The sequence below is a fragment of the Pangasianodon hypophthalmus genome, chromosome 6, assembly GCF_027358585.1.
Source record: "Pangasianodon hypophthalmus isolate fPanHyp1 chromosome 6, fPanHyp1.pri, whole genome shotgun sequence".
Taxonomy (NCBI): domain Eukaryota; kingdom Metazoa; phylum Chordata; class Actinopteri; order Siluriformes; family Pangasiidae; genus Pangasianodon; species Pangasianodon hypophthalmus.
This window is the reverse complement of record NC_069715.1, coordinates 3,228,220-3,240,315: the sequence shown is the minus strand read 5'-3', so window position 1 is coordinate 3,240,315 and position 12,096 is coordinate 3,228,220. Positions and strand designations below refer to the sequence as shown.

The 12,096-nt window shown below is 40.1% G+C and overlaps 1 protein-coding gene across 5 annotated transcripts in view; it reads right to left on the bottom strand.

Moving 5' to 3' along the window:
• The window catches only part of veph1 (ventricular zone expressed PH domain-containing 1), a 107,906-nt gene extending 98,942 nt beyond the window's left edge, over nucleotides 1-8,964 (bottom strand). For 2 of the 5 annotated variants that reach the window (XM_026927189.3, XM_053234978.1), the window contains exons 1-3: nucleotides 8,786-8,963; nucleotides 948-1,369; nucleotides 144-359 (exon numbers count right to left, since the gene is read on the bottom strand). In XM_026927189.3, coding sequence (XP_026782990.1) covers nucleotides 144-359; nucleotides 948-1,085 — 354 coding nt within the window. In that variant the 5' untranslated portion in view covers nucleotides 1,086-1,369; nucleotides 8,786-8,963. Of the gene's footprint in view, nucleotides 1-143; nucleotides 360-947; nucleotides 1,370-8,785 lie in introns of all 5 variants that reach the window. The other 3 variants (XM_026927188.3, XM_026927187.3, XM_026927186.3) reach the window with 3 other exon arrangements.
• Between the last annotated feature and the right edge of the window lie 3,132 nt (nucleotides 8,965-12,096).

Sequence of the window (12,096 nt, the reverse complement as noted above, 5' to 3'; positions counted from 1 at the left end):
GCGTCCTTTCCCCTTCAGTGAATTAGCTTTTCTGCCAAGCTGAGAAAGCAGAAACATGTTTTAAGTGTTTTCCATATCATAAATACTATGGCTAAACTGTAAATATTGGCACCTCTGCTTGCGTGTACTGTACGTGTGCTGACCTGCAGGATGCAGCTGGTGATGTCTGAGGCGATCTTGGCGTGTGGCGTGTCCTCGTCTTTGCCCTGGGGTTGCAGGTTGTGCTCCAGACACGACTCCCACAGAGCCACGAGCGCGGAGCCATGCCGCTCCATCGAGCTCGTCTCCCGGATCGCCGTGGTGATGCGAGTGATGCAGATCTCCACCACCGCCTGGTCATTGTCATTAGTCACGTAATCCTGCAACCAGCCAGTTAACGTCGAGAGAATCAATACAGATAGATATACAACAGTATCAGAGCGCTCATACATGGTCATGTGACTACATAACCAAATACAACTCATCACACATTAATAGAGGCTTTTATAATTTATCAAAAGGATTTTCAATCGTTTATTTAATTATTTAACCAACAAAATTTTGGGCCAATTGGGGCAAGTCATCTATCAGGAAATAACTTGTTTCACAGAAGTTCCACAACATTAAATGTAGCTATAAATGGATAAAAAGTATGATGTTCATTAATACATTTTTAAAAAATTATGCTGTTGATTATTTTCTTAAAGTTACTTGACATGGGGGTGTTTTATTTCTTACACAACACCAGTTTTAACAGGTTAGGAGATCACAGAAGGAATAAGAGGTAACTTGTTGAGTTTGCTAATTTCATATTATTCAAAGTGAGATCAGAATCCAAACAATGCAAGAGATTGTCCTCTTAATAAAATTCCACATGCATTATGTAAAGGTTTTGGAATGGCTGGTGGCTTGTTAGAACACGTCATGTCACTGATTGAAACACTTCTTTCCGGCTCGTGTTCACTCACAGGATGGCAGGAGATGGTCTTGATCTCCTCCAGTGCCTGGGACAAACAGTCCTCGATCTCTCCATCATCCAGAGAGAAAAGGTCTCCTGCTCGGGACAGGTCCCTCTGACCCAGAACTAGCTGGAAGAGCTGGTGCATGCTGGGATACGCTCAGGCCTGAACAGACCGCCACCCGTGCCCTGCACTGTTGCCACGGTGACCTGACATGCTCCTGGAGGCAGAGGAGTGTGTACACACATCAGCCTTGAAGGAGGCAAACAGAGAGAAAGAGAGAGAGAGAGAGAAAGAAAGAAACAGAGTCAAAGAGAGACAGAGAGAGAGCAAGAGAGAGAGAGAAACAGAGTCAGAGACAGAGAGAGAGAGAAACAGAGTGAAAGAGAGGGAGACAAAGAAAGAAACAGAGTCAGAGAGAGAAACAGAGTCTGTGAGACATAGAGAGAGAGAGAGAGAGAGAGAGAGAGAGAAACAGAGTCAGAGAGAGAAACAGAGACAGAGAGAGTGAGAGAGAGAAACAGAGTCAGAGAGAGAGAGAGAGAGAAACAGAGTCAGAGAGAGAGAGAGAGAGAGAGAGAGAGAGAGAGACAGAAACAGAGTCAGAGAGAGAGAGAGAGAGAGAGAGAGAGAGACAGAAACAGAGTAAGAGAGAGAAAAAGAGAGAGAGCAAGAAATTTGTATTACATTAGAAATCTTTATGTTAATTACAGGCAAAAGACATTTTAAACACAAGTAAAGTTTCCTTCACAACAAGCTGTGTGAATATTTCAGATAAATAACTTAAATAACTGTCTCAGACATCATATCACGATATCTGATGACAATTCTACGATATCATGATGTATAGTGTAGGTTTGCTAATAAACTGCCAATAAACCTTAAGCGGTGTTTAAATATGCTAAATATTCAACAAATACATAAAGCCTTGTCAAGACATTTTACGAATATATGTAATAATGGACATAATGCACATTGGAAATAAAGAAGAAATCTGCAAAAATAAATTATTTAAAACTAAATAGGAGAAAATTATTTTGAAATTCTATACAATTAAACTTTCAGTACAATATTTTAACATCTAGTTTCTTTTAATCAGAGTTGACATATCACAAAGTGTACAACAGGAAGTTGCATCATATGAATTTCCAGATCATCATGGGCAGAAGAAAAATATGTTCTCTCATTCTTTTTTCTTTGAATGATGAGGTCACTTTGAAAGTACAACACTGTTACACAAATTATAGACTAAACTTTTTTGTGTATCTGCTAATTCTAACTGCTAATTGCTATATAACTCAACCCTGAAAAATGATTGAAAAAATGAAGATTTTAATAGTTACAAGGGATAAACAGCACCACAACTGTGGAATCAGCATAAGATACATGAAACGCTGTTTTCAGTATAAATACAACCTTGGAAGAATGTGGAGTAAATGAGGATTCGGAGAAAAACGCCCACAATCATGCAGTTAAAAGCTGTTAATGTGTGATGAGTTAAAGTACCATCAGGAATCTGGGCTTCATTACAGGTTGTCACGTTTCACACATGCGGCTGTGAAGTCCCAGCCTCGCCGAGCTAATCAGTGCCGAGCCTCAAACTCCTGCTGCTGGGAATTTATCTCATCTGAGATCCACTTTCTAAATCATTCAGCTTCACTGAGTTTAGCTCAAAGTGCGTACGCTTTGCTAACGCATTCCTCAGACCTTCTAATATCATAGCAAATCTATAAGTAAGAAATACAACACTGTGTTGTGCTGTTATAGGAAAACAATCAACAACAGTGTGGTGGGATTTAGTGGACTTACTGTTTCCACTGATTATTTTCCTTTAACTGCACATCCCTGAAGTGTTTTATTTACAGCCTCTACAGCCATCTGCCATTGATTACAATATATTAAAGCTCAGCACGTCATACTTTTTATCCATTTATAGTTACAGTTAACGTTTTGGAATGTGAACACAACTTAGTTTCTGTTATCACTTACATTATAGCAGAAAGCATAAAGAGTCGTTCCTTCACCAGTCTCTCGTTTTCCTCTTTCTTGAGAGTCAATATATCAAAAAAAAGCAACTCCTCTAGGGATTATTATCAGCACCTCCAAGTCCAAGGCCATGTTTGTCTCCTGGAAAGAGTGAGGGAAGAGAATTTCCCCCGGTGGAGGAATTAAAGTAGCTCGTGATCATAGTGACGGATCGGGTCAGCAGCAGCAGAGCTCAGTTTGAGGACAAAACTCTGTTTTTAGGAGGTGCTGCTCCTCCAAATCAAGAGCTTGAGACATGAAAAGCGTAAGGAAAATGAATGAATGATTTAACAAATTAACATATGTATGTTGTTTCTGTCATAACTTAACCAACTTCTTAAGTTAGATGAATGGAACTGTAGTGATGGTGATATGATAATATTTTGAACTTTGACCATCACAACATCTCATCTAACCAGTCTTCAGTACCTTGTTTTAAGGACTTCCTGGAAGAAGGACTCACTTTAAACCAAAAGCTCATGATACTCATTTTTATATAAATGAGTCATGATGATGTCACTCTCAATGCTCTCGACTACAAATCTTTTAAGAAACCCGATCATGCTGCCAGAGGAGCCGTCCGAGCAAACCCTCGCTCCCTGAAGGAGGCGTGTCCGAGAGTGCAGCTGCACTTTACTCGCTCTTGTGCGCGCATTCCAGAGCGCACCATTGCTAAGAAACCGAGAGACGAATGCACGCTGGCACGGATCAGAGTGATCAGAGTACACAAGTAAAACACGAAGGCTAGTCCTGATGGATTTATACGGCAGATCAGAGGACAGAACACACTCAGAGTGGTGGGTTTGGATCAGCCTTTCCACTGTGTAAAGCAGGAGTAAGGCAGACACACACATACTCACACACACACACAAGAACTGCAAGGTGTTGTAAGGGTTTCAACAATCCGCCAGTAACAATTAATCACCAGGTTACGGCTCAGCAATTTCAAGAATGCAACACACACACACACACACACACACACACACAGAGGGTGTTTAGCACGTGGGTTCTTAAGCTGGCTCTAGTCAATCCTTAACCACGCAGACCCACACCAACCTGCCAGTGAGTGAACAAGAGCCTAGTGAATGAGGTATAGAGAGAGAGAGAGAGAGAGATAGAGAGAAAGAGAGAGAGAGAAAGAGAGAGAGAGAGAGAGAGAAAGAGAGAGAGAGAGAGAGAGTGAGACACACTGGGGCTTTTGTGTAACTGTGCTCTCTCATACCTCTGTAACAGGCACCTGCTCAATATACCCCCTCACAGAGACAGGTAGGCAGGGACGTGGCTCCACACACACACACACACACACACACACACACACACACACACACAGTAGTCTGAGCCTGTAGGTCAGCAGTGGGATTCCCTCCAGCGTGGCAATCAAAGAGCGTCTTTGTGTTCGTCTAAATGAGAGAGCTGCATTTACTCAGTATCTTACCGTAACAATCACACCCTGACATTATTCTGCCCCACACACACACTCACTCACACACACACACACACACACACACACACACACACACACACAGCAGAGATTCTCCAGAAAGGGGTTACGTTCTTTCATTTTTATAAAAGAACACATTTTTACTTGTGGACTGGAGAGCCAATCAGATTGCAGTCTTCAGAAACTTTGTAGCCAGAAAAGTGTACAAAAGATATCAGACTCTCCCTGCCTGGATTAACTTGTTATCTGATATCAGCTGACACGATTAGGTATCATATAATATTTGTTTAAAAAAAAAAAAAGTGGGGTCGAAACATCTGTAGATTAAACATGTCCAAATAATCTGTTATATTAGCGCTGTATGAAAAAGGAGGAGCTGTTCAAGTAGAAGCAGTGTAAATGTACCTTCAATTGTACAGCAGTAATTAGTAATTAATTCTCGATTCTGATTGGTCAGAAGTTGTTGATTAATTTTCTATAACAGCAGCTCTGACAGTAGTACAGGTATGATGCCCTAAAGCGACAAATCCAAACGATCGGCTCGGATGATTCCTCGGACCAATCCTCTGGTGTGTGTGCTCTGATGTTTCTTCAGTTCCTCGCTCACAGCTGTAGCTCCTAGCTGCCTAAATAAGTTCCCATTTACTGTCTGATGTGCAAAAATGGAAGAAAAACTTATAACTGTGGTTTCGTCTTTCATATAGGACCTCTCATTAAATGTGTCTAGAGACATTACGAAGAGAAAAATGAAATGTTTGTACTTTAAAATCCCAGTATTGTAGTGATTTAGTTGGGACAAGTATTAAGCAAAGCAGCATTGCATGTGACACTATTGGGGATCCCATACTAATTGATCATTTTGTTTAAATACAAAATCATTAAAATATCATAAATCATGATAACATTAGATAGTTGTCGAGCTATATAGAGATATATCTTTAACCCATACACCACACAGAATCCAGAACCAGGACCCAAAGTTACTCACTCCACTTCAGCAGCCACAAAACGCTGACCTTTTGCCATGAAGTGGGTCACACTTCAGAGCCATAACTGCTCTGTTTACACCTCTTTAGCTCTCTGATTATGCACACGGAGTGGAACAGCACGAGGGAGATCTCAAACGAATGTCTGCTTTGCTGCGTAAAAACCGAACCAAGGGGAAAGATGTGGAGCTGCATCAGAAATATCAGACAGTGTGGGACACTCGGATCCTGCGTGTTGCATTATTTATGATTCACAGCGACACAGCTGCTGCTCGGGAGAGGAGAGATGTCAACATCCACACGGGGGGCTGTCAGGGACTAGAGAACGCAAACGCACACATACACACAAACACACACCCGCACACTCTTTAAGGAGTCTCTGCTATGACCTCTAATACACACGCAAATATACATACACGCACACTGAGACACAATGATGTAGACACACATACTGTTGATTGTATAGATAACACACTACACATATTACAGTCACTCAAAGTTTCATACAATGTTTTTTTTCATAATTAAATCCTTTTAAGGTTATTAATTTTAGTGAACAGACGAGTCAAATTGCAACAACTATCATTATCATTATTGTTTCTATAGTAACGGCTCATTCACAGGGACGTGTGCTTTGTGGACATTCTACAGTTATAACATGTAACACTATAATATGTAACTATAAACAGATAAAAAGTAAGATGTGTCCTTCTTTAAAAAAAAATGTAATCGTTGGCTAATTGTTGTGGTATAAAAGGAATAAAACACTTCAGGACATGTGGTTATAGGACAGTAATCAGCTTCAGGGTGTTCACAGTAACTTCATCACACTATCCAGTCATTGATTATTTTCCTACAACAGCATGACACGGAGTGTTTAGTCTTTACATAAAATACGAGAGTCACTCGGGTTCCCGTATGCAAATCCAAGGCATGTAACACCAGTTTACTAGGGTCAGGGGGCGGAGCATGTAGGGTTGGGGGTGTTTTCATTTCGCATATTAATTGAATCAGGAGTTGTCAGTGAGGGAATGCTTTTACTAATGACATTTTTGTGAAATCGTCACATCGACAATCTGGGATTCAAATCAGTTTTTGTGTGACTTGTAAAAGTTTACATAACATAACAGAAGCTTACATAATACATAAATGTAAAATACTTTATCAATATGATATAAATTATGTACTTTATTCAATTTCTTTATTATTTTAAAGAACACAAAGAGAGAAAGTCAGGGGATAAAAGAAGTAGGGATGAGACTCACAGTGGATCTCAAACTATTCCTTTGTGTCCTTGTGTCCTCTTTGTCTCTTTCTCTCCAAGGACTTGAGCTTTCATGTGACTGCCTGCACTGACACAGATACCAGATAGTGGCTCTATCAGCCATGTTCACTTCTGTGTGTGTGTGTGTGTGTGTGTGTGTGTGTGTCTAATACACTAATACACAACGACAACAATGTGGTATTACTTCACACACATCACTGGTTTCATAAGCCGATTATGAAATCCTGCTTAACACCTAACATAAAGACGTAATGATAAAGTATGCACTTTTGTGTAAGAGGGCTGTACTTCCAAAGTGACCTCGTCAGTCAGTGACCAATCACTGATCACCACTGTTCCCAAAAACCTATCACTGATCACCAATGCTCCTAACAGCCAATTACTAATCACCATTGTTCCTAACAGCCAATTACTGATCACCATTGTTCCCAACAACCAATCACTGATCACCATTGTTCCCAACAACAGCCAATCACTGATCACCACTGTTCCCAAAAACCAATCACTGATCACCAATGCTCCTAACAGCCAATCACTGATCAACATTGTTCCTAACAACCAATCACTGATCACCATTGTTCCCAACAGCCAATTACTGATCACCATTGTTCTTAACAACAGCCAATTACTGATCACCATTGTTCCTAACAACAGCCAATCACTGATCACCATTGTTCCTAACAGCCAATTACTGATCACCATTGTTCTTAACAACAGCCAATTACTGATCACCATTGTTCCTAACAACAGCCAATCACTGATCACCATTGTTCCTAACAGCCAATTACTGATCACCATTGTCCACAAAAACCAATCACTGATCACCATTGCTTGTCCCACCTGCACAATTCTATAATCTTCATTTTAAACTCTTCTTGCTGATATTTATAGTATTAAAAGTGAGTTATTCCATCCATAACAATTTCTATTATTTTCTATTCATATAAAAACTCTTTACTAGTCTATTATATTGTGATAAAACTTTATTCTACACTATTCCGATTAAACTCTGTTCAATTCTATTCTACTGTTACAAAACTACTATATTCTATTCTGATTAAACTACTTTAATGTATTCTGATAAAACTGTTCTGTTGTATATAGATAACACTGAAATATGAAATATTTATTCTAATAAAATTCTATTCTATTCCATTTTATTCCTGTAAAACTGAACTGTATTTGAATAAAACTATTCTATTTTTTTATGCAAAAAAATTATGGAAAAATCTCTCAAAAAAGTCAGGAAGTGACGGGAGTTAAACTGCATACAGATGAGTCTATATTTATTATTTATATCTTTATTAACTTATTTATGTACATTCACATGTAATTAGTAGATTCTCGGTGCTTCTCTGCGCTTCCTGACTTTTCAGACACTCTGTATTTTATTCTAACTTTATTCTATTCAATTCTTTCATGATACGATTCGATTCTAAAGTTTCCAGCAAAATTTCTTCATGTAACATGCAACACATGTTGATATGCAAATAACCATGACGAGCTATGAATATGCAAATGAGCGCATGACGTCATCGAGCGACTCTTGGAGCACGCGTGAGCTACTTTCCCCTGAACAGAGCTGGTGATGTTACAGTGTTTAAAAGCTGGAAGATTGTGAGTGTGTGTGTGTATGAGTGTGTATGAGTGTATGAGTGTGTGTGTGTGTGTGTGTGTGTGTGTGTGTGTGTGTGTGTGTGCAGGAGTGAACACTTCAGTGTGATTAAGTGTTTAAGCTTCATGGCTGCGTCTCAAACCGCACACTTTCACCCTAACCAGTACAATTAGTATTTATTTATTTAGCTCCTTAATCCTGGTGATTATTCTGACATGTAGTGCGGGTGCATGTGATTTGGGACAGAGCCCATAGTCTCCACATTTCCCCCTCAACAACATGGACACTAACAGACAAAAGCACATGAAAACTCCCAGCTGTTTATTTCTTCTGCATCTTAGTCACTGGAGATTCTGGAAGTTTCCACTAAACGCCTCAGTGTTGACCAAAACATTACCTGATGATTATTATTAATGTAGAACTGAGACTTTACCCTGTTAAAGCGCTTCTGTTGTCTTTTCCCCCTTTTCACTTAAAAGCTTTAAAGTCACTCACCCTTCCTCTCCGTGTGCAGGTCCGAATATCACTCAGAAGATGAAGAGATGAGTCTGTTTGTGAAGAGTTTGCCCACAGGAGCGCACTGCTCGGCTGCAGGAACTTCTCCAGAGCCTGCTCCAGAGCCAGCTCCAGTTCCCTGGGCACTGCGGGAGGAGCTGGACTCACTGCGCCCCCGTGTGGCCGCCATCAGCAGTGCAGCTCGCAACAGGTGCACAAGCTTAATCCTCCACAGTAACACAACTAACAACCCACTAACACAACTGACAAAGTACTGGAGAAATTACACTCAGCTGAAGGAATAGGCAATGTGTCAAAAAATCTTCTGCAAAAGTGGAAGTGTTCAGCCTAAAAATGTTCTCAAGTGAAAGACAAAAAAAGTTGCTACTTTTAAATCCATTCAAGTGTTAAAAAGTAAAAAAAATAAATCTTTTTAACTGATGAAATTCGGTGAATGTCAAAACATCACCTAATACGCACAACTTATGCTCCGTAGTTTTCTAAAGAATTAATCGGAAATAAAATATCCTATAAATAAACATGTACCACTTCTCCTACACAGGGTCGCGAGGAGCCTAACACAGGGAACTCAGGGCACAAGGTGGGGAACACCCTGGACAGGGTGCCAACCCATCGCACACACTCACACACCATGGACAATCTGGAAATGCCAATCAAAGCATGTCTTTGGACTGGGGAGGAAACCAGAGTACCTGGAGGAAACCCCTGAAGCTCCACGCACACAGGGCAGGGGCACGATTCGAACCCACAACCCTGGAGGTGTGAGGCAGCAGTGCTAACCCCTAAGCCACCACGCCCCCCTGATATTTACCATTAGATAGAATTTAACTTGCTGCCAATTATGTTAGCTACTGGAATTGATATTAGTCTAACCTGGCATTAGCTAAGAAAACAGGCTAACCTCGTTAAATATCACCAGGTACCGTTAACAAATTAGCAAAATTTACCTGAACATGCTATTTCAAATTAGATGGACATGCCTCATTTTAAATAAGTCTTTGTTTGCTCCATCATATTGAAATATTGTACTGAGGTTGAAAAAAGTTATACACGCACACAGATATATATAAAATTAACTAACCTCTTTATTTGATTCTGTCTTTTAGGCATTTTTCATATACAGTACTAATAGCATCTCTTCTGTAACTACTACACTTTGTGTCTGCTGTATAAAAAGGTAAGAAATTAGAAATAAAATCTACATCTACAATCTTTTTTTTTTTTTTTTTTTACAGATTTCTGAGAATTGACTGTGATTGTGGGTTTTGTCAGGAAGAAAATGTTATTGCTCAATATTTGTCCTACACCAGTGACCTCTAGTGGAAAAAACTAGAATAACATGTAAACATTAATGTGAGATAAAAACATCATTCAGCTACAAGAGCATTAGTGAGATCAGGCAGTGATGTTGGTGAGGAGGTCTGGGGTTCAGTCGGTGTTCCAGTTCATCCCAAAGGTGTTCAGTGGGGTTGAGGTCAGGGCTCTGTGCAGGACACTCGAGTTCTTCCACTCCAACCTTCACACACCATGTCTTCATGGAGCTCGCTTTGTGCACAGGCGCATTGTCATGCTGGAACAGGTTTGGGCCTCTTAGTTCCAGTGAAGGGAAAGAGTAATGCTACAGCATACAAAGACTTTCTATACAATTGTGTGCTTCATATGGGTGTGATGGTCAGGTGTGCACATACTTTTGGCCATACAGTGTATATTACAGCACAGTGAAATTCTTTTCTTTGCATATCCCAGCTTGTTAGGAAGCTGGGGTCAGAGTGCAGGGTCAGCCATGATATGGTGCCCCAGGAGCAGAGAGAGTTAAGGACCTTGCTCAAGAACACAACAGTGGCAGGTTGGTGGAGACGAGTAAATGATCTGTATTGTGAATAGTTCTGCAGATGATTGTTATGGTTTAATCTTTCTGGCTGCTGAAGGATTTTTCACTGCTGTCTGCCATGAAGGCATCGATCTCGTCCACATTCCCCGGATGCAGGATCAGGAATATAAATATGTTTTTTCTCTCTCTGGACATCACTGACCTCTGGATATCCTCCACCATCATGCACGTAGATGCCCAGCAGATGGCCCAGTCCATGTCCATGTGGCATGAACACAGCACCCAGGTGGACCTTCAGCATATCTTCCATGTTCCTGCGCAGGACGTTTAAAGCATGAGAACTCGAGGTATAAACCACCCTGAGTCTAGAAAAAAAAAAAATTAAGAGGGAAAATGACCTGAGTATGCAGAATGCACAAATCACAACACAAGCCTCATTTTTTTAATCACTACTTTGTGCTAAAGAGGAAATGAACATAAACATTAAGGCTGATGGACGTTTCGTCTCATGCAGGGTTTCAGCAACATGACATTAACAACACAAAACACAGAATCCTCACAAAACTGAAAGTAACACAACATGAGCGCAAATACATTTTATTTATATTTATATAATTTTTATTTTAAGATTTTCGGCAGCATAAAACATGGAAACACAATTTTTCTTCATGCTTCAGCCACCAGGGGGAGCTGTTTTACTGCTAAATACAGGACCTGAAGGACTGCATGTAACCCTAGGCCAAATTTAATATACTCTGTGTGTGTGTGTGTGTGTGTGTGTGTGTGTTTGCCTGTGTATGCCTGTGGACTTTGTCCTTTGTTCAGATTTAATATACATTGCAAATAACATAAGTTCTTTACTGCATCATTCACACACACACACACACACACACACACACACTTATATTTGTTTTATATTACATTTCTACAGACCTCAAATCTATAAAGACGTGCTGTTATTGGAAACTTCCTGCTTTTATGATATTGTTGTGTTATTGTATCATTATGTTCAGGTCATAAAAGGCTAAATCACACGCACCTGCAAAAAAGGACAAATAATACAAAGCAGGACAGAGGACACACTCAGCAGACGACTCAAAACTAATTCATTACAGTTTTAAAAGAATCCGCTGAAGACGTATTTTGTACCTGATGCTGAGGAGGCAGGGGGTTTAGGGCGTGTTTATCAACAGGGGGCGCTGCTTATGTTTCAAAAACTATTGTTTTAAATGAGTTACACAGGCAGAGATGTAAACAGGAGAAGTATTACATCGTAACCTAGACTCAGCTTTGAGCTAAGATTGGTGAGATTGAGGAGTTAAAGACTGTTATCATCTTCGTCGTCTTCTTCTTCTTCTTAAGCTTATAAACTGTTTCCTTTCAACACTCCTTAATTAGGCTTTCAGACATCCTTTACATCCTAACAGACACCAGACAGCTGAAATTCTACAAAAACACA